Here is a 24,751-nt window from a genome sequence, read left to right as displayed (position 1 = left end):
TATGAAAAAACCACCAACTTGCGAACCAATAGCAAACAACCCAAAGAGGCAGCAACTGTAGAATTGAGCAATCAGGAAAAGCGAGTTAAAATGGACATATAAACTCGATAAAGTGTAGAACCCAGCAGGAAAAATGGGACAAAACCTCTATTTGGTCCTGACAAATTGCAGCAGCACCTGATAAACGAGTCATAAGGGTTGAAGAGCCATGACGCAGGTTTGAGCTTGAGGTGAATGAAAATATCCTAAAAAAAGGTGTACATGAAGGTTCACAAGTGATGCAACTTATCCATTAAGCAGGGGGCAATAATCCCATCAGCAGTAAATTCGGCAAAGGAAGCCATGAAGTAAAGAAGCAGCAAAGAGAAAAAAAAATAAACGCTGCAAGAAAAAGCCAGAGGAAAAAACAAAATGGCGGCCGTTATCGAGTGAAGTACATTTCGGACGAAATTTAGCAGAAAAGCGTTGTAGCAGACTCTGAAAGCATACCCATGTGTAGAGGGGTGCTTCCGACAGCCGAATCCACTGCTTCAATGCCGAAACGCCGCCGCAAAACAGACCCTTCTGAAACGAGCGCTGCTCGTCAGCGTGGAGCTCCTCAAGGTGCAGCCATCTTGGTTCGCCGCGTTGTGCGCTCTCCTGAACCTACTTCCTTGTTTCATCCATATTTTTGGCTCCAGTTCAGATGTCTTAGTCAGCCCAGTGACCATTATTCCAGATGACAATAGCAAAGTGAGTAACCTGCTTCCAGGTACCGCCTTATAAACAACCCTGTCAACTGACTTTCGAAATATCAGGGAGTTTGATAACTTACTAGAAATTAAATTCCTGGGCCCTTATCGGCAGCTTCAGCAGAGTTTGACCATTGTTACTTTGGCATTCAAAAGGAGGCTGAAACACTGTCATTCCACTTTGCTTAAATTAGCCAAAACCTACCTAGTGCAGGTAGATGTTGAATGATAAGCAAGCCTCTGACTCCGTCATACCCTATAATAAGTTGCTTAGTGAAGATGTGTGTAAAGTGTGGGAGAAGTCTTAACCTGTTCCAGCAGCAGACCTGTACCTTCAGACCAGGTCTTCTGACCTCCCAATCCAGTCCAAAGATTTGGTGATTCAGGTCTCATCCTCTCGCTTAGGCAGAACTCAGTCCTTTCTGTTCCTTAAGACAGGGATTTCAAATGCCTTAATGCTCTTTTTCACAAGGTCTTGGATCAGTAAGGATTCATACTCTCTAGAGCGAGTGATGGATGACATTAGCCCTGTTGCTTCGAGGAAGCTTTTCTTCCAATGGCGGCATGGTTCGCTACCTATCAGATCCTTTGCGTCTGACTGGTCCGCACTTCTGCTGAAGAACTGCCCAGGGTGTACCGAAGCTTTAGAGAACGAGGTTCATGTTGTTTGTTTTTGCCCTGCTTATTCAAACCCGAGACGGAGATGGATTATTCCAATCTGCAAAAATCTGGGGTTACGTCATTGCCAACAGGCGTACAGAATTCTAAAGACGGATCTTTCTCCGGCTGTGGTCTTCGCTGTCACAAAGTTCTTAGCAGCGATGTGGAATATCAGAAGGGCATTTGTGGTTAACCTATAAATTAGAATATAGAAGGCACACAATTGAATCCTACTGGGGTTGGAACTAGAACTAGCAGGGCACGAGGGACAATTGTTAAGCTTACTGATATGAAATGGTATGTTAATGTTTGTTTTTAAAAAACGTTTTTATTGTATCATACAAACTGTTTTATTGTTGTGCTCTTTTATGACAATTTTTTGTCGAAATGAAGATTTCCAATGGCTTCTCTTTCTGATCCACCACACTTTACCTCTTATCCCATTCCTGAGAGTTTGGTTGTGCAGACCTTTTCTTAGAAATTGGTTTCTAATACTTTTCCTGTTGTTGCACCTGATGGGGAATTGAATAAATGGGATACATTGGATATGAAGGCATTCACTTTAGCTAGTGCTCAACTGAAATCGTCTATTACTGACTGCTTCCTTGTAAGGCACGTTTGCGATTGTGGGAAATTACAGTTTTGGTTGTTCCAAGGTTGCCTGAGTTCATGAAGAAGTCCTTTTTGAGTTGGGTAAGGATAGTGTGGGTGTGTCCAAGCATGCTGTGTGAACTGGTTCCATTTGATTCTGTGGTTTATCAGCTGTCGTCCTACATAGGTAAACATTTTTTTTCTTCAGTTTAGGAAATGTTTATTTGTTTAAAGAAAGAACAATACATGAATGCACACAAATGGATTTTCAGGGGATGTCCAATCTCAGCTGATTCACACCCTCAAAGTTCATATTTTTTGTTTGTATTTCTGTATTTAATGCCTATATCCTGATCTGTGTGCTGCAGAGCTGACGTGTCCTTTTTGTTACAGATAGGTGACTTTGTTCACCTCCTGGAAGGGACAGGTCTTCTTCCTTTGCCTTCAGCCTTGCTTCCAGTGAACAGTCCCAATGTTCTGCATATCAGTAATGATGAGCCAGGTGAGGTGAAGGAAATATGTGAGGATTGCATGCTAATAAATGTGTAATCCATGTGCTAATTTTGTTGATATCGTGATAAAAGAATTTAGAGGAAGTGATTTATAAAACGTACTTTTAATAGAAACTGCCAAATATTGCCCTCAAAATTTAGGAGAGGCATTGCAATGGGAAGGAGGAAAGGAGGAGCAGAGCCATCTTTTTTTTAGTTCTCTGCCTTTGTCTCTTGATCCTCATTTCTCTTTCTCAGTTGTTAGATCTTCTTACTCCCTATCTGTACCCATTTTTAGGTCTCGTGACCTATCAATGCGCATGCGCATTGATTGAGAAGCGAGACTATAGGGCTTTAAACAAACTTTATCTAACTGGCGATTTGGTGCTGTGCCCGTGGGCTTTTAGGTCAATGCGCTAACGCATTGACCTAAAATGCGCGTGCACAGCATCAAATCGCCAGCCATCTGTTGCCCAGCTTGGTGCCGCTCCACCCCCTGCCAGATCAAAGGCTTTCACGGCCGGCCGGCCGTGCTTTCAGTTTCACGGCCGGCCGGCCGTGTAAAGTGCACTTTTTATTTACGATGCCCACCATACAGCCTTCTTGAGCTGTTCTTTTGATGGATGAATGTGGTTGCTTTGATTTCAATTTTTAGTCACTGAACGTGCGCTTCAATGGATTTCTTTAGCTTAAAAGCATTGTTAAGTAAGTTATTGGTCTTTGTCAGTAATGCTCCGTTTCTTTTTGCACAATATATGCAGTTTGCAGAAGCACTGTTTTTTGGGCAATGTGTTTTCTTTTTCACCAGCAATGGATTTCTTTAGCTTAAAAGAATTGTTAAGTAAGTTATTGGTCTTTGTCAGTAAAGCTCCGTTTCTTTTTGCACAATATATGCAGTTTGCAGAAGCACTGTTTTTTGGGCAATGTGTTTTATTTTTCACCAGCTTTCTTATTTGTCTTTTCATGCTCTTTATTTAGTTGTGTTGGTGACTTTTTATTATCGGCTGTAGAATGTGCTGTATTCACACAGCTAAGTGGATAGTCTTAATTATTTCTAAATGATCATGGCTGGTTAAGGTTGCGAGTCAGCGCAAAATAAATCATTATTTTATATTGTATAATCTGCACTTGATGTATGCGGGTTCAATGTAATCCACCACCACATCCACCACCACCACATCCACCACCACCACATCCACCACCACATCCACACCCACCACCACATCCACCACATCCACCACCACAGCCACCACCACATCCACCACCACTTCCACCACCACTGCATCCACCAACAAAAGATCCACCACCACCACCACATCCACCACCACCACATACACCACCACATCCACCACCACATCCACCACCACTTTCACCACACCCACCACCACCACATCCACCACACCCACCACCACTACATCCACCACCCCATCCACCACCACCACCCCATCCACCACCACCACTGCATCCACCACCACCAACACCCCATTCACCACCACCACTGCATCCACCACCGCATCCACCACCACCACATCCACTGCATCCACCACCACAACCACCACCACATCCACCATCACCTCCACATCCACCATGACATCCACCATGACATCCACCGCAACATCCACCACCACATCCACCACCACCACCACATCCACCACCACATCCACCACCACTTTCACCACATCCACCACCACATCTAACACGTCCACCACCACTTCCACCACCACTACATCCACCACCGCATCCACCACCAACATCACATCAACCACCACATCCACCACCACCACATCCACCATCACATCCACCAACACTTTAACAACACCCACCACCACCCCATCCACCACCACCCCATCCACCACCACCGCATCCACCACCACCGCATCCACCACCACCACATCCACCACCACCACATCCACCACCACATCCACCACCACATCCACCACCACATCCACATCAACCACCACATCAACCACCACATCCACCGCCACATCCACCACCACATCCACCACATCCACATCCACTGCATCCACCACCACATCCACCACCGCATCCACCGCCACATCCACCACCACATCCACCACATCCACATCCACTGCATCCATCACCACATCCACCACATCCACCACCACATCTACCATCACCACCACATCCACCATCACATCCACTATCACCTCCACATCCACCATGACATCCACCGCCACATCCACCACCCCATCCACCACATCCACATACACCACCACCACATCCACCACATCCACCACCACCACATCCACCACCACCACATCCACCACCACACCCACCACCACCACATCCACCACCACATCCACCACCACATCCAACACATCCACCACCACCACCGCATCCACCACCACCACCACATCCAACACTTCATCCACCACCACACCCACCACACCCACCACCACTACATCCACCACCACCACCCCATCCACCACCACCACTGCATCCACCACCACCACCACATCCACCACCACCACATCCACTGCATCCATCACCCCCACCACCACCCCCACCACCACATCCACCACCACATCCACCAACACTTTAACCACACCCACCACCACCACATCCACCACTACATCCACCACTTCATCCACCACCACCACCCCATCCACCACCACTGGATCCACCATCACCACCGCATCCACCACCACCACCACCACATCCACCACCACATCCACCATCACCTGCACATCCACCATGACATCCCACTGCCACATCCACCACATCCACCGCATCCACCACCACCGCATCCACCACCACCGCATCCACCACCACCGCATCCACCACCACCACATCCACCACCACCGCATCCACCACCACCGCATCCACCACCACCGCATCCACCACCACAGCATCCACCACCACCACATCCACCACTACATCCACCATCACCACCACCTCCAAATCCACCACGACATCCACCTCCACATCCACCACCACATCCGCATACACCGCATCCACCACCACCACATCCACCACATCCACATCCACCGCATCCACCACCACCACCACATCCACCACCACATCCACCACCACACCCACCACATCCAACACTTCCACCACTACTGCATCCACCACCACCACATCCACCACCACATCCACATCCATCAAATCCACCACCACATCCACATCCACCACATCCACCACCACATCCACCACCACATCCACCACCACATCCACCACCACATCCACCACCACCGCATCTACCACCACCACCACCGCATCCACCACCACATCCACCACCACCACATCCACCACCACCACATCCACTACCACCACCGCATCCACCAACACCACATCCACTGCATCCACCACCACCACCACCACCACATCCACCCCCACATCCACCATCACCTCCACATCCACCATGACATCCACCACCACATCCACATCCACCACATCCACATCCACCACATCCACCACCACATCTAACACGTCCACCACCACTTCTACCACCACCACATCCACCACCACCACCGCATCCACCAACACCACATCCACCACCACATCCACCACCACATACACCACCACACACACCACCACATCCACCACCACATCCACCACCACATCCACCAACACTTTAACCACACCCACCACCACCACATCCACCACACCCACCACCACTACATCCACCACCCCATCCACCACCACCACCACCCCCTCCACCACCACTGCATCCAACATCACCACCGCATCCAGCACCACCACATCCACCACATCCACCACCACATCAACCACCACATCCACCATTACCTGAACATCTACCATGACATCCACCGCCACATCCACCACATCCACCACATCCATATCCACTGCATCCACCACACCGCATCCACCACCACCCCATCCACCACCACCACCCCCACCACCACATCCACCCCCACATCCACCATCACCTCCACATCCACCACGACATCCACCACATCCACATCCACCACCACATATAACACGTCCACCACCACTTCCACCACCACCACACCCACCACTGCATCCACCACCACCACATCCACCACCACCACCGCATCCACCAACACCACATCCACCACCACATCCACCACCACATACACCACCACACACACCACCACATCCACCACCACATCCACCAACACTTTAACCACACCCACCACCACCACATCCACCACACCCACCACCACTACATCCACCACCCCATCCACCACCACCACCACCCCATCCACCACCACCACCACCCCATCCACCACCACTGCATCCACCATCCCCACCGCATCCACCACCACCACATCCACCACCACATCCACCATCACCTGCACATCTACCATGACATCCATCACCACATCCACCACCACATCCACCACATCCACATCCACCGCATCCACCACCACCACCACCGCATCCACCACACCACATCCACCACCACATCAACCACCACATCCACCATCACCTGCACATCTACCATCCACCGCCACAATCACCACATCCACCACATCCATATCCACTGCATCCACCACCACCGCATCCACCACCACCGCATCCACCACACAGCATCCACCACCACCCCATCCACCACCACCACCCCCACCACCACATCCACCCCCACATCCACCATCACCTCCACATCCACCATGACATCCACCACCACATCCACCACCACATCCACCACATCCACATCCACCACCACATCTAACATGTCCACCACCACTTCCACCACCACCACATCCACCACCGCATCCACCACCACCACATCCACCACCACCGCATCCACCAACACCACATCCACCACCACCACCACATCCACCACCACATCCACCAACACTTTAACCGCACCCACCACCACCACATCCACCACACCCACCAACACTACATCCACCACCCCATCCACCACCACCACCACCCCATCCACCACCACCACCACCCCATCCACCACCACTGCATCCACCATCACCACCGCATCCACCACCACCACATCCACCACATCCACCATCACCTGCACATCTACCATGACATCCACCACCACATCCACCACATCCACATCCACATCCACCGCATCCACCACCACCGCATCCACCACACCGCATCCACCACCACCACATCCACCACCACCACATCCACCGCATCCACCACCACATCCACCATCACCACCACCTCCACATCCACCATGACATCCACCTCCACATCCACCACCACATCCACCACCTCCACATCCACCATGACATCCACCTCCCATCCACCACCACATACACCGCATCCACCACCACCACATCCACCACATCCACATCCACTGCATCCACCACCACCACATCCACCACCACCACATCCACCACCACCAGACCCACCACCACATCCAACACTTCCACCACCTTCGCATCCACCACCGCATCCACCACCACCACATCCACCACCACATCCACACCCACCACCACATCCACCACATCCACCACCACATCCAACACATCCACCACCACCGCATCCACCACCACTGATTCGCCACCGCATCCACCACCACCACATCCACCACCACCACCGCATCCACCAACACCACATCCACCACCGCATCCACCACCACCACATACACCACCACATCCACCACCACTTTCACCACACCCACCACACCCACCACCACTACATCCACCACCCCATCCACCACCACCACCTTATCCACCACCACCACTGCATCAACCACCACCAACACCCCATCCACCACCACCACTGCATCCACCACCACCGCATCCACCACCACCACCACCACATCCACTGCATCCACCACCACCACATCCACCACCACCACCACATCCACCATCACCTCCACATCCACCATGATATCCACCGCCACATCCACCACCACATCCATCACATCCACCACTACCACCACATCCACCACCACCACCACATCCACCACCACCACATCCACCACCACATCCAACACATCCACCACCACTTCCACCACCACCGCATCCACCACCACCACATTCACCACCACATCCACCACCGCATCCACCACCACCACATCCACCACCACCACCGCATCCAACACCACATCCACCACCACCACATCCACCACCACATCCAACACTTCCACCACCACCGCATCCACCACCACAACCGCATCCACCACCACCGCATCCACCGCCACCGCATCCACCACCACCGCATCCACCAACACCACATCCACCACCACCACCACCGCATCCACCACCACCATATCCCCCAGATCCACCACATCTATATGTGTGTGTGTGTGTGTGTGTGTGTGTGGCTGTGTGTGTGTGTAGGTGCAAATGCAATGTTTTCGGATTTTCATCACAATAAAATACACTGAACATAATCTTCACAAAAGTTATTTACAAACGTTTAAGGTATTGCCATTATAAATTACAATAACTTTTATTTAAGTATTAATTATTTACAAAATTAGCATTACAAATGCTATAGGTGTCACATTTGCGAAAGTTAAAACTATTGACATTGTAACTGACAAAGCTATTAATTTTGCTATTTTCAAAACCAACACATAAATAAAAAAAGTGTCATTTACAATACCAATCGCTCAAACTTTCCTAATGCGAGACCTATTGCATTTCCAATGCTTGTTCTCTCTGCCAGCTCATACCACACCCCAAATGCCAATTCTCACCATCAGAATCTAATAGAAATATGTCACTGACTCGAGGGAGGTTTTTACATGAGCCATCACCTTTCAAACTGGATGGACATATTAGACAAACTTCTTTGGAGTAGGGCCAAATGCATTACTATAATACGCATTTGTAAACTGTAACTTATTTTCCTGCCTTTGGGAATATTTTAAAATCGACCTCAATCTAAGGTTATTTATCATCTAATCCCAAATGCACATAGTTACACAGATTTCTCATTCAGTGGCTACTAGCAAAGTGTGATATTGAAGGGATGCAAATACCTGGTCAGAAATGCAACAAATGAGTGAAGAACTCTTACATGAACCTCCTCCAGGGGGATTCCAAATGGGCAGGATTGAGGGTGGGCTGAGGATCTTCCTTTGAGTAAAGTGTGAACAAACCAACAGCCAAATAAATGATGCATGTACAGTCCACATGCTACCTAGATTTGGGAAGACAAATGAACTAATGAAGGGTCACTAATTAAATATTCAAATTATTTTATGGTTGTGTGAGCCAAATCTTACCCTGCCCGGGGGAAGGGGGAAGTTGTTCTATCATCTCCAAGAAATCTTTGAATAAATTGTGACAAACAGTGCCTTTTCAGCCCAGTTTGCTGAGAGATTAGCGACTGAAGTATACCTAAAGCAAGTAGTCTAACATGCTTTTATTTTCCATTTCATTTTTGGTCCACCTCCATCCAAAGTATATCACTAGTCACATATTTATGACTGGCAACATATTTGGAATTGCAGGGTGCGAAAAAAAACAATGTTATATAGTTATCACAATCACAGACTATAATCTGCATAGCTAGACATATTTTTCAAATTTATACAACACTGGTGCGCTTCACATTATAGAAGCCTTACAGTTTCAGAAAAGAGCATATTACACAATCATACACGCCCAGTTAGCAGTGGTCATGTGATAAAACTCTTTATCAGCATCGGTGAAAAAATGCCTATCTATCTGCATGTCTCAAAACCACAGCTACTTTCATGAGTGCTCTCTGATTCTCAGCTAAAATATTCCTGAACTATTCCTAAATGACTTTTCAAATATCAGTATTATTTAAATTTCAGAATGCCACCATTTTGTCTGTATCCCCTACCTTCTTCCTGAAAATATCCATATTTTGCGCTCAAACAGACTTAAAATATGCTCTATTCCACCAAACAAAAGCTTGCCATTTTCTTAGTCAATATAGCCTAGATGATTCAAGCATTTTAAAAAAAAAATTCATATACTCTGATTCGGAGTTTTCAACTGCAAAAACACTTTCTTTAAAGTCTGAATCCAATATTAGGAGTTGGCAAACTTTTAGCAAGTCCTAAAATGGGAATGTGACTCCATACCATTTCGTTATTTGGAAGGGGCTTGTTGTGTGCATCCCTTCCCAACACTGAACTGGTATAAAGTGTATCAATATTTTGCAAACCAAAATCTGGTGTTAACCCCTTTGAAGCGTCGAACGTTCAGCGCCCAGTGCTGAACGTTCGAATAACGGGTGCGGTCCCGTCAGCCAAAGGTCGTGCGCAGCACTGGCAAGGTAGTGCTCGCGACGGCCGTTGGCCTACGCAGCGCTTAAGGGGTTAAACCCTTGAAAAATTAACAACTCCTAAGTAGGGGTGGTGAGCTATTCTCAAAAGGAACCATGGTCCTTTCTAGAGATAAAAAAAATGTTGGGCAATTGACAGAGGTCTAGTAGACCACTACCAACTCTGAATCAAGCTTTAGAAAATAATTACGTAAAATGTTGTTTGTAAAAACACAGTACTGTTTCATTTAAGTAAAATGGGCTGTGTGTATTGAATTTTTTTATTGAAAGGCGAAAACAGACATGGTGGTCTGCTAACAATAGCAGGTAACAATGTATGCCCTACCTCATTAATAATCATTAATTAGATCAGATTATGACCAACCCTGGATCTGATTTTCTGAACTGACCCATTAACACCCAGGTCGGTTTGTAAAATTCAATACTGGTTGCAAAAATATTGATTGCAAATTGCAGCTGGATTTTTTGCAATAAGTATAAAGTACGTCAGTCCATATGTTTGTCCCAAAATACTTGCTTTTACTTTTAGTGAATGCACATTTGGTACCAATAGTTCAGCTTGGCATTTCAATCAAGTATTCTCATGCACTACTGCTACACATGGACAGATTTATTATCCAATAACAGAGCTATGCTTTGTGTGGCAGATTTACATCATCACGATGCCAGTGACAGTCAGAATTGTGTCATAAATTCGTAATATATGACGAGGATTGAGCACATTATGTCTGGAAACCCACTACACCATGAATAGGAATAAATATGCAAGAATACACACATTATGCAAAAGATGGTCACTATTATGCCAGGAACGCCATCTTGCAATGGATAGTGTCAATTGTGTCAGCAAGAAGGATCACAATAATATCAGTGGCAGTCACACATGTGCCAGAATGAATGAACACAGTATGTAATGGATGGTGCACTAAAGCGCCAAGAAACCGCATGGTGAACGCTGCGCTATATAAATATTTTAAATTCAAATTCAAATTCATGAAGCCAGAGTTCCCATAGTATGTCGTGAGGGTAGCTTAGTGGCACATATAAACACAGTTATTCCCATAATCCAATCCAATGTTTAAAAAATGTGATATCTGATAGAGACTTCTAGCCACATATTCATTACCTTAGAATTTCTCCAGGCATCAGGCTGGATCCTGAAGATTTTTCGTGAGCAGTGTCCCTTTGCACCGGTAGGTTCTGTCGATTCTCTTTGTGTGCGTTGTCAGTGTTGTCCACGCTTAGAATGATGTCCACAGCATCTATAAAGGCTTCCCCTCAGTCAGTCATTAATTTGAAGTTTTCTTTACAGATTTTGAGGATCTTCCTTCAGGAGTGGTAGTAATGTCTTCCAAGAAGATAGGTTTTAGCACTGTGGAGTCTTTCACCGGCCAATGTCAGTGATCGACCCGCAACTCATCTGTCTGTGGCACCTGGTGTGTGAACACAACATAAAGTCACGCTTCAATTGCTGAGCCATGAACCCAAAGGCTTTGAGGGAGCAGACCCTGAAGCTCATGGCGGCCCGGTATATGACTCTGTTGAAATTGAGGTCTCGGTCGAGAGGAAGGTTCACGGAGCCTGAAGTCATCATGCTCCCACTTCATGTGCAATGGGACATCAGGTAAGATGTACAAGAATAAGAGTAAGAAGTCAAAGTGGTTTTTGACTTTTACTCATCCAATGGCTGGCATGACAAGAGAGTATTGGCTTTCAAGGCCTTGTTCATTGGAGCCTGAGCCAACTCTACACCTTCCCGAATTTCCAGGAGCCGGAGTGACCTCCACCCAAGTAAAGCAGTTTTACGAGGCCATGCGCCTCATATTTGGGAGGTCCGAACCTCTCAACGTGCCTTTGGGCCCAGCAGGGTGGGAGGGAGCCCCATGTGGTCTGTGACAGCGACTCCAGCCCGGCAGGCCCCCAGGGATCCATTCCTGGATCCAGACTGGCGCCGGACGTACCACCTCGACTTTCCCTGGTGCCGGTCCTGATGCCAACTCTCCCAGCCGCCCCGGCATCATACCCATGGGGATTCCTGACATGGAGCAAGATGGGTGTCACCCGATGCTAACACTGATAGGACCTTTGATTCCTAGATCGGAGCCTGAGCCCTATTCGGGGAGGAATGGAAAGGGTCACTTGACCCTGAAGAATACCAGCCATACGTAGAGGACCCTAATATGGACTGGTGTGAGGAACTAGGTGAAGCCAGTGGACTGGATACTTTTCAAGATACTGGTATGCTTTCTCCCTCTACTGTGGCTGTGAAGGAGGGATCCTCATATGCAATGGTGGTGCAGAGGGCAGCTGAGGTCCTTGACCTACATATGCCCTCGGTGGCAGTCAAGATGAACATTTTGACAAAGGTACTGCAACCGGGAGTCTCCTAATCTGAGACTTTACTTTCATTCAGTGATGCCCTCACTGATGACCTGTTTGGGACCTGGTCCAAACGCAACACAGGGGCTCCTGTCAAGAGGATCATCACCCGCCCCCACCGTCCCACTCCAGGAGACCCAAACTTCCTCACCCAACATCCTACCCCAGAGAGATTGGTAGTCCAAGCTTCAACTTCTCAGGGTGCATTCCTTATCTCTCTCCCGGACAAGAAATTCAAGAGACTGGACTCATAGGAAGAAGATATTTTTATCCGCTAGCCTAGCATTGCGATCTGTGAACACTACATGCCTTTTGAGGTGTTATTCCCACCATGGGATACGGTTGTGCAAGTGGTGCCACAGGTCCCGGAGGAGACACAGGCCATGCTTCTGCATGCTGTTGCAGACAGGAGAGATGCAGCAAAGTTCACAATTCACTGTGGCTTGGACATGACCGACTCAATGGGCATAGCTGTTTCATCGACATTGGCCATGAGGTGCCACACCTGGTTGAGTACGACTGGTTTTTGAAGGGGTGGCCAAGCTTCCCTTATGGGCCTGCCCTTTAACAGCACCCATCGCTTTGGAGACAAGTGATAGCACCCATCGCTTTGGAGACGAGGCAGATTTAGTGCTAGAATGCTTTAAGGACTTGAGGGCTATGGCCAAGTCCTTGGGCCTCTTTACCGTGCTGCTCTTTGGCCTTACCACCGCCCCTTGGGTGTTCACTGAGATAATGACAGTGGTCTCAGCTCATCTGCGGGTTGTTGTCCCCCACCTCCAGACTATAGTGAACCTCCTGCACTTGCTGGGGTCCACCATGCCGAAGTCACACCTGACTCTCTCTCAGACTCTCCATTCCATCTGAGCTGTTCTGGACAATGTTTCTGCCTCTATTCTGGATTTTGATGAGGCAGACACGGATGCTGTTGGGCCTCCTGTATCCTGCTTGTGACACATGCCTGTCGGCATACGCGGGCTCTGCAGTGGGACTGGATGTTTCAATGGGCACAGCATCAGGGGACCCTCTCTGACATGGTCAGAATCTCAGAAGGAACTGAAAAGGCCCTTCAGTTGTGGCTTACAAACCGCAGTTGGGTCAGCGACAGATCCCTCTCCCTTCCCCAATCAGAGGTGACAGTAGTAACAGATATGTCACTCCTGGGATGGGCTGGCCATCTGAGAACGGTGGAGCTCAGAGGACGCTGGTCTCCAGTGGAATCTGGACCCCACATGAACCTGTTGCAGCTCTGTGTGATCCGACTGGCATTGAAAGCCTTTCTACCTTCCATCAAGGGAAAGCTAGTGCAAGCGTTCATGGTCAACACCACCATGTGGTACTGCAATAAACAGGGCGGCGTGGGGTTGTGGACCCTTTGTGAAGAGACCAGGCACCTCTGAGCATGATTCGAACAGCAGGGTATATCCCTGGTGGTACAACATCTGGCAGGTTCCCTCAGCGCCAGTGTGACGAACTCAGCCATCAATGCCTAGCAGATCACAAATGGTGAATCCACCTGGAGGTGGCACAAGGTCTCTTTCATCAGTGGGGAGAATCTTGCTTGGAACTGTTCAACCTCAGTTCTGAATGCACAATGTCAACAGTTTTGCACGTTGGAGTTTCCTTGGCGGCTCTCACTCAAAGATACTTTTCATCTCGTATGTAGCTCAGGTCTCCTGTGCACCTTTTCGCTCATACCACTCCTGCAAAGAATTTTCAAGGAGATCAGGAACGGCCGGGCACAAGTCATCCTTGTGGCTCCGGACTGGGCATGGAGAGTACTGTATCCCAGGCTTCTGAGCATGGCAATCATTCCTTTGATCAGGCTGCCCCTTCCAAGGGATCTTCTGTCGCAGCAGCAGGGGAGGGTCTTCCACCCAAACCTGTCCACTCTCCGCCTTCTTTGAGCTGAGATTGAGCGGCTGCAGTTGACAGCTTTCGACTTTCCTCTCAAAGTCCATAATGTCATGGGTTCCTCCACCAAGACGGTATACTCCTGCCGTTGGAAGAAATTTGGGGCATGGTGTGCAGAAAAATCAGTGGATCTCCTTTCTGAAGTCTGTATTCTTTCCCTTGCCCATCAGGACTCTGCTCTTGACACTCTTAAGGGATAGCTCTCTGATCTATCTGCCTTCTTGCGGCTGCCTGACCAGACCTCTTTGTTTGAATCCCCTATTGTAAATAGATTTTTGAAGGATCTCGTCCACCTCTTCCCCCTTTCACCATTCATTGCACCTCTGTGGGACCTCAATTTAGTTCTCACTTTTTTATGTGTGCTCCTTTCAAGCCTCTCCACAACTGTCCACTCAGGCTTCTCACACTAAAAACAGCCTTCTTGGAGGCAATTACATTAGCCCATAAAGTGAGTGAGATGCAGGCCCATCATCCAAGCCGCCTTACCTCTCATTCTATCCTGACAAAGTGGTGCTTTGCACAAGGACTTCCTTTCTTTCGAAGATGGTCACCCCATTCCATGTAGACAAATCGATCACCCTGATTACCTTCTATGCTCCTCCACTTTCTTCAAAAAAAGACTGTCGACTCCATCATCTGGACCCCAAAAGAGTGTTGTCCTTCTACCTTGATCGCACACGAGAGTGCCAGGTGGACGACCAACTGTTCATGGGGTATGTTGGTGCGAAGAAATGTTAGGTGATGCAGAAGGGAACCATCTCTCACTGGGTCGTGCTCTGCATCAATATCTGCTATGCATTAGCCAAGAAGCAACCTCCTGAAAGCTTGAAAGCTCATTCCATCAGAACTAAAGCTGTGACCACTCTGTTAGGATGTGGAGTTACGGTCCTGGACATCTGCCAGGCAGCAACATGGGCATATATGCATATGTTTACCAAACACTACTGGCTGGACAGTTGGTTCCATAGGGATGAGCACTTCGCATGTTCTGTCCTGCATAACGTCTGTCTGTGAACATGGTCTGCACTGGGTATGGAATTACTTGGGTATCTTGTCTAAGGTAAATAATCTGTGGCTAGAAGTCTCTCACCTTTGGTAACATCTTAATTGGTAGATTTGTCTCCCATGCGCTCGCCAGCAGCAGACTCGACTACGGCAACACACTCTATGCCAGCACCACCCAGAAACGTTAAAAAAATGCAGACTGTCCAGAACGCCTCCGATAGACTCATCTTGAACATCCCACACAGCAACCACATCACCAGCCTCCTGAGAGATCTTCACTGGCTACCTGTTAACAAAAGAATCACCTTCAAGCTTCTCACTCGTGCTTACAAAGCCCTCCACAATGCCGGACCTGCATACCTCAACCACCGCCTCTCCTCCTACCAGGCAGCTTCATTCTGCCTAAGTGGCCCTAGCCACCATCCCACGGATCTGCAAGATAATGGCTGAAGAAAGATCCTTCTCCTACCTTGCTGCAAAAACCTGGAACTCCCTGCCTCTGCACCTCATGCAATCACCATGGCTGCTGCAATTCAGGAAGGACCTCAAGACCTGGCTCTTCGACTGAAGCACAGCCCCCCCCGCCCCCCCACCACTCAGCACCTTGAGGCCCTGTTGGGTGAGTAGTCACGATTTTTAAGATTACTGATTGATGGATTAATTTAGACAATATTTAGCTGCAGATTCATTACTGACACACATCCTCCTCGCTCTGTGGCCAAATTTCTAGGGTCAGGGCTGATCCCTTTCAGGGCCCTAGTTTATCCACACCAGTGTCATTGTTCTTCATGGCTCCGCACTTCTGGGGTGGAAAGTTGTGAAAAGTAACTTACGTCAGTGCCTCCATAGGGGCCGAAGACGTCACTTCTGGCAGGTGGTAGCAGTGGTAAAGTGCTCAGCATCCTATGGCCAACAAAATGAAGTCAGAAAAAAGAGGAGGGAGATGGCAAACGTTAGGGTGTCCCTTTAGAGAGGGCCAATTTTCAACAAACTAACTACAAATGTGTCAAAATAGTAATTAGACAGAGAAAACACAATTTGAACAAGACCTAGTAGACTTGCATAAGTAATTGTATTGAACTTCTGCAATATAACGGTTACCAGAAAATAGGTGCTTTGTGCTCCAGTTATCACATGGTAAGAGACCATAATAAAGTGGTGCAGAATGAATAATTGAAGGAGGCAATAGACCAATACGCAAAATACAGAGTATACAGGTTTGTAAGGAACAAAGGTCTCCAATGATACAACTCCAGTACAAATGATAGGTATTATTCACATGACCTAAGGTGTTGACGATGTTTTGACCCATGGTAGCACGAGGGTCATCATCAAGACTAGTGAGAGATTTAAAAGCAAAAGCAGGTAATAAGTCATGGTCCAGGGAAACATTCCACTACTTGGCCGCCTGGTGCCAAGAGTGTAAATAAATTCCAAAGTGATGTCCCGAAAGAATTGGGAACACAGGACTGCACATGTCAGCAAATGGAGAAAAGGACGACTGCAGATGTTGGCGACTGGGCATCCATCAGAAAGATCAAAAACATTATTGAAACCTAGTCAGCACCATAGGCCATGTGAAATGTACCTATCAGTTATACTGGAGTCTGATCATTGGAGACTCTTGTACTGTACAAATGTGTATAATCTATATTTTGCCTATTGTTCCAATTCTACCTTGTATTATACACACAGCAGCACTGGCTAATGGCCTCTCATTGTGTGCTCACTTGAGAACAGAGAACTTATTTTTTTAACACTGCTATATTCTATGAGTTCACTGCAATTACTTATGCAAGTCAAGTAGGTCTTGTTGACATTGTGTTCTCCTGTGTAATTTTCTGTTTTAACATATTTTCAATTCAAGTTGTTCATTTCTAACTTTATGGTCCATCTGGAAACAATATTTGTGTTACTGTTCATATGTCCCTAATTCTAGGTGGTTTCAGGCTGCCCCTGTTTTTTATAAATAACTTTCTAACAGTGGCAATTTCAGAGTTGTGACATCAAATTCAACTTTAACATTAAAGAGGATGTGAAATAACAGTTCATTTTAGTGAAAACACTATATATCTATCTGCTCCCAATCAAATGTTATCACCTATTAGTGTAATAAGATAACCCAGTGTTAGTAATGGGGAGGTAGGCCTTACAACAGTGAAAATATGACTTTAAAATCTTTTCACTACTGTGACGTGTAAAATCTTAAAACAACATGTCATACATTTTAGTACAATGCACCCTATCCAATGAGCCTTTAGGGGAGACCTTTATGTACTAAAAAGGAAGGCTTAGGCCTGGCAAAAGGTTTATTTTGCCAGGTCAAAATGGCAGTTTTAAACTGCACTACAGGCTGCAATGGCAGGCAGGAGAACTGTTTTAAAAGGCTTCTTTAGTGGGGTTCACAATGAGTGCTGCAGGCCAAATAGTTGCATTTAACTTACAGGCACATGTAGTACCATATACTAGGGACTTGAAAGTAAATTAAATGTGCCAATTAGGTGTAAGCCACTTTTTCTATGTTTGAATGAGATAGTGTAAGCACTTTAGCACTGGTTAACAGTGGTAACGTGCACAGGGTCCTATGCCAACTAAAACAAATTCAGCAAACAAGAAAGTTTGGGAATGACCCTGCAGACAGGACGAGGTCCAACACCGTTATGCCAGGATAGCCACAATTACGTCCAGAGTACCAGCAATATGTCAAAGATGGTCCTCTGTACCCAGTGGCTAGGCCGTTGTGTCAGACAACCATTGTGCCTGGAAAAGCCTGAGTTTGTCCAGAAAGCTCTTATTATGCCAAGTTTGTTCGCTATAAGTCCAGAGCCACTGTAGACCAAAGAAGGCAGCACTTGCGTTTTGGAGGGCCTCCTAGGTGTCCAGAATTAAACTATTATAAGCCCCAGCTCGTGGCCGCCATTTTCCTTCTTCCTGCTCACTTGCATTCACTTCCTCTCACAAGTGCCTGCACATGCACACAGTACTTTTCTTGGTCCCCTTCTCCAAAAATTACGCTGCAACAGCGACCGGTCATGGCCCGACCTCCACTTTGAAATCAGCACCATGGAAGGCACAAGAAGAAGCTCTTGTGGTCAGCAAGGGTAGCCTATCCATTCCACTTTCCCCCATTCTGTCTCAGCCTCTTTTGAAGCAGGGGGTGGAAAAGCCTCACCTTTACACAATATGTGGCACCACCTGATGCAAGCACCGCAAGTAGCCTATGGCTTGTGCCCAATGTCACAGGCCACTATTCAGAATGCCCTTCACAAAGCAGAGACAGTCGCACTTTTCTGTTGCTGATGTTTCACGTCTGACATGTAAAATAACAGTCGGGTGGATGAGTTGTTTTTGTGTAAAAGATGCAATATGCTCAACCTCTTGGAACGTGGTGGTGCTGTGGTGCCCTGGTAAGTCCATGGATCAGCTCCAACTGTGTTATATATATATATTTTTGAATAAATTGTCATCGAAAGTACGCTTTGTAGGCAACAGGACAAGAGATCTGCCTTTTGAGTCGTTTATTAATATGAATTTGCCTCTTCTGAATCCAATAAGGCAGTGTAAAAAGCCAGCTACCAGTTACTGCGCCGAGCTTGTTTTTCTTGAACATGGGTATCAGGAGTAAGCAAAAAACATCGAAGCGAGGGCGTTTAATATATTCAGCGTGCCTAGTTATGAAATGGGAGGCAGTACTGCCTCATAATTGAAAATCAGGAGAAAATGTATATTTCATAGGCCATACGGATGAGTTAATTATTGGCTGTCAACAGAGGTACATCGTTTCAACGCTCTCTAGCTGTGACTAATTTGTATAGGTGCCTGTTTTCGTGACATTTACATTTCGGTTTTACATTCTATGGACAACTTGTTATGTCAACAAATGATTAAAATGCTGCATTGAATGATGTCGAGTTTGAGGATTTTTTTTTGTATTTTGTTTATAGCGCTGCAGCGTTTTCAGGCGGAAAATAATTTCATTTAAGCTACTTCCTTCCCAGCTCGATATATCTTGATGCGATATTGTGGACACAAGCTCCCCTTAATGCAAATATGTTACTGTTTTGCAGATGCCAGCGGGGCACAGCAGCCTATGTGCTTCAAATGCAGCCACAACGGCGTGCTGGTGGAGGAGCTAAGGATCCCGCTGGTTAACGAGGCCAGGGAGAGGGCGCTGGCGCTCGCCGCCCAGAAGCAGATGACAGCGCTGGAGTATGAACGCAGAAAGATCACAGGCACCCTGGAGAGCAGCAGCCTTCGAGCGGCGGTGGCAGCCACAGGCCTCGCAAGATTGGAGGTAGAGAGTCATACACCCCCATCTGGGGAGAAATGCCTTTCATCTTTTTAACCTCTCAATCAATCAATCAATCAAAACATTTGTTAAGCGCACTAACGTGGGTCTCAAGGCGCTGCGGGGGGAGGGGGGATGCTGCTATGGCTCGAATAGCCAGATATTGAGTAGTCTTCTGAAAGTTAGCCGGTCCTGTGTCTGCCGGAGGAGGGTGGGGAGGGTGTTCCAGGTATTGGCGGCAAGGTGGGAGAACGATTTGGTGCCGGAGTTCGCTCTTCGGATGCGGGGGACGGTGACAAGGGAGAGGTCGGCGGAGCGGAGCTGGCGGTTGGGGGTGTAGGAGGTGAGACAAACCTTTCCACCTAAAATCATAAAAGACACCTAACCACACGCCTTCAGCGATCTATGTGAAAATGAAAAACAAGTTCATTTCTGCCCCTATTTCCCTCCACATTATTACGCTGTTTAAACAACCTGACACTTTATATATTTGCTTTTTTTGTGCCGGTGTTATTATTGGGGATTTTGAGCTTTAAAAGCAGTGGTGCATGAATAACTTGGCCAAATTAGACCGCATGGGTGAACCCAATTACCACCAACCTACTTAAGGGGCACTAAAGGTTTTTGCTATTTCGAATTTTCCTAAACACTGTGGTCCAGATGTGCAAAGAATGTTTAAAGCTGCAAACACTGATTCGGGGTTTGCAACCATAAAAATGTTTTTTATTTTTTATTTTTATCTATGAATCCCATGTTAGGAGTCGGCAAACTTTCGCCAACTCCTAAAATGGGTTTGGACCCCATACCATTTTGACATTTGGAAAGGAACTTGTTGTAGGCATTCCTTCCAAATAATTTGAGAACTGTATATGGAAAATAACCAAGGTGGGCATTTTAAGGTCACGGTTTGGACACATATTTGCCAGAAAGCTGTTGTTTTTATACTGAATTCACATAACCTTATTTTCATTTCTCACTTACGCTTCTTTCATGTTCCTATACTCACCACAACAAACTTTATCTGTAATTTTTATATCACACCGAATGTGCTTGAAAGGTAAGGTTAGAGGCACCTAAAGTTACACAGATCTTACAGTCTGAGTCCTTAAGCAGCAACACTTTCCCTTGGGTTAGACATATGGTGTAGCTTGAGGCAACAAGGGCACTTTAAGTCTCGGATCTCAGAAAAAGCAGTTCTGTATAATGATAGATAGAAAGGTAATGAAAACCTATTGCTATAGCTCATGAAATGCCTCCACATGAGAGCTGAAACAAGAAGCCCACTGTGATCAAGAAATTCCGTAACGTCAGTAAGAAGTGGCTCCAAATCTACTTTCATTAACACTTAAATATAAATGTTAAGTATTATGTAAATATGTTGTTTGTTTGAGGCATCTGCTTATCATTTTCTAAAATATGCTCCTTATATCCTAAATGAATTCGTCCATTTTTAGGACAAAAAAATGACTTTAGCCCACAAATCTGTTGGTCATTTTTGTGAAACCACTACTTTTGTCAAATATCTGCAGTTCATTTTGAGCTATGAATATGTGTGTGTGTGTGTGTGCATATATATGTATATGGTGCTCTATGTCAATTTTTTGCCATTTACTTTGCTATGGTAAAAACGTATTTTTTCTATGTCCATTGTTGTTGATGTAGGGAACCAATCGCGTTTGGTGTTACATTGCACTGTGCACTTTAAAATTTGGCATACTGCTCCAAAGGTGGTATGTGAACAAGGCCTCTGTTAAGCTGAAACGTGTCATGCCAGGCATGCTGAGATTCTAATAAAAATGCTCACTTGCACTTACAAGCCTGGTCTGTTATTGTCTGTTCCCAGGACATTTGGGATTGCGAGAATCTTTGTGGTGAAACCTTTGATATATATATATATATTACCTACTGGCGATAGCCAGTAGGTATATATAGTTAGAATTTTTTCTCTATGGGACTTTTGAAAATTCTATGTCTAATAACTTTGGCGTTTGTGGACGGAATCGGCTGAAATTTTCAGGAAAATGGCACATTTTGTTTCTGAGCAGCCCCTAAAAATTTGGGGGGGTTTCGTCAAGGGGGGGCCGAGAAAAAAGGGGGGTCCCAAAACGCGTTTTTCCCATGTTAATTTCCATAGGGCGGTTGGACTCACTTTTAGCTCGAACGGCTGAATGGATTTGCACGAAACTTGGCAAAATTGTAGGGACTGTTAGCCCGATGTGCCTTTGCTAGGTCTCAATATATGTGCTCCAGTAGTTTTTGAGAAATTAACGTTCAAACCAAGATATATATCTGTAACAGCGCTCTGGGCAGCGATCCGGTCCGCTTACTTTTCGCTTATCGGAACTTTGCGCGCAGAAAGCTGATTGGCTCTCCGGTGTCTGTCAACATTCTAAACAGTCCGGAGCGGACGCCATCTTGTCTCTCGGTAGGATCGAGAGAGAAGAAGAGGTGGAAAACGAAAGGGGAATTTAATGAAAGGGGGCAAGGTATCCCCCTCTTGACCCCCTAGGAATGTTGTTGGGGTTATTAAAGGGTCCCGTGGGGAAAATAAAAAAAAAATGATTTTTCACGGTAGAAGCGCGGCCGCGAACTGGTAGCGAAACGGGAATTCGCCATTTTGTGCTTCGTTAATTAAATTACTAGTTATAAGTGGGTGCGGGAGACGTATCCTAATCCCCTATGTTTTCTGAGGGTGGCTGAGGAGGCTGATATATGTTGATACATCTCTTCCAGCGGCTGTGCGTGAGCTTTTTTTTTTTTTTGCTGCGTGACAGTCCGGAGCGGCCGCCATCTTGTCTCTCGGTAGGATCGAGAGAGAAGAAAAGGTGAAAAACTAAGGGGGAATTTATTGAAAGGGGGCAAGGTATCCCCCTCTTGACCCCCTAGGAATGTTGTTGGGGTTATTAAAGGGTCCCGTGGGGAAAAGGAAAAAAAATGATTTTTCACGGTAGAAGCGCTTCACGGGCCGCGAACTGGGCCGCAAACTGGTAGCGAAACGGGAATTCGCCATTTTGTGCTTCGTTAATTAAATTACTAGGTATAAGGGGGTGCGGGAGACGTATCCTAATCCCCTATGTTTCCTGAGGGTGGCTGAGGAGGCTGATATATGTTGATACATCTCTTCCAGCGGCTGTGCGTGAGCTTTTTTTTATTTTGCTGCGTGACAGTCCGGAGCGGCCGCCATCTTGTCTCTCGGTAGGATCGAGAGAGAAGAAGAGGTGAAAAACTAAGGGGGAATTTAATGAAAGGGGGCAAGGTATCCCCCTCTTGACCCCCTAGGAATGTTGTTGGGGTTATTAAAGGGTCCCGTGGGAAAAAGAAAATAAATATGACTTTTTAACGGTAGAAGCGCTTCACGGGCCGCGAACTGGGCCGCAAACTGGTAGCGAAACGGGAATTCGCCATTTTGTGCTTCGTTAATTAAATTACTAGGTATAAGGGGGTGCGGGAGACGTATCCTAATTCCCTATGTTTCCTGAGAGTGGCTGAGGAGGCTGATATATGTTGATACATCTCTTCCAGCGGCTGCGCCATCTTGCCTTTTTTCCAATGCCACAATTTTGTCGTGCACGGCAGCCATTTTAGATGCCAGGCTGGTCCCAGGCTATCACCTACCCCTGCGGATGTAGTTTATGGCCCCAGCTGTAGAGAATTCAGACATGCCAACTCTCCTGATTCAGGCGTGTGACTACTGATTTCAGTGCTAGTCTCCCGCCTCCCGATTTCTGCAAGCAAAAACCCGGGGGCATATTACGAACAACTAGCGATAATTTTTGTCTCTAACTTGTTTAGAGACAAAAATTATCGCCGCACATCGGCGATTTTTATCGCAGATAAACCTTGCTATTATCGCAGAAAAGTCAGCGATATTCATGTATTATCGAGCAAATGCTCTTAGCCATGTTATCCACCTCCCATTGGATAACATGGCTAAGAACTGCTCAGGGCAGGTGTTAGATTTTGGAGATATTCGCGCTTAGCGCGAATATCTCCAAAAGTTGGTAATAGGAGATAGCGATGTTAGCGACTGTTTCCAGTCGCTAACATCTTGGCACGCCCACTTTGCATGTCATTAGTGATAAGTATCACTGACATGCAAAGCGGGGCTCAAGATGGTCGCTATCTCCTTTTAGCTGTCACTAACTGGTGTTAGCGACAGCTTGGTAATAGGGAGATAATTTTATCTCCGCTTTCATGGCTTTTAAAGCCAAAAAAGCGGAGATAAACCCCCTTGATAATATGCCCCACGATTCCTTGGGGGTTTCAGCTGACAGGGCTTGGTATTGTGTTACATGGTAATTTTTCCAGGAAACGTCAGAGGGTCGATGCAGGGGTTCTAGAAGAGGTGATAAACCATTTAAGCCTCATGAACAAGCGCATGGTCTTTTAAAGATTTGTGAAGTACTCGGGGCGGCGGTGTGTGTGTGCCCTCTTTTAGGAGCGGGCGGGGGGGCACTGCCAGCAACTTGCCAGGTCAGGTAGTGTTCAACACGTGCATC

The 24,751-nt window shown here is 46.9% G+C and overlaps 1 protein-coding gene across 1 annotated transcript in view; it reads left to right on the top strand.

Annotated features, from left to right (window-relative positions):
- The window catches only part of CFAP47 (cilia and flagella associated protein 47), a 2,734,468-nt gene that overhangs the window by 1,000,134 nt on the left and 1,709,583 nt on the right, over positions 1–24,751 (top strand). The window contains exons 43-44 of the mRNA XM_086934611.1: positions 2,376–2,484; positions 20,032–20,258. Coding sequence (XP_086790737.1) covers positions 2,376–2,484; positions 20,032–20,258 — 336 coding nt within the window. The remainder of the gene's footprint in view (positions 1–2,375; positions 2,485–20,031; positions 20,259–24,751) is intronic.

The sequence above is a fragment of the Lissotriton vulgaris genome, chromosome 8 (genome assembly GCF_964263255.1).
Source record: "Lissotriton vulgaris chromosome 8, aLisVul1.2, whole genome shotgun sequence".
Taxonomy (NCBI): domain Eukaryota; kingdom Metazoa; phylum Chordata; class Amphibia; order Caudata; family Salamandridae; genus Lissotriton; species Lissotriton vulgaris.
The sequence above is the reverse complement of the archived record's forward strand: the minus strand, read 5'-3'. Positions and strand labels throughout refer to the sequence as shown.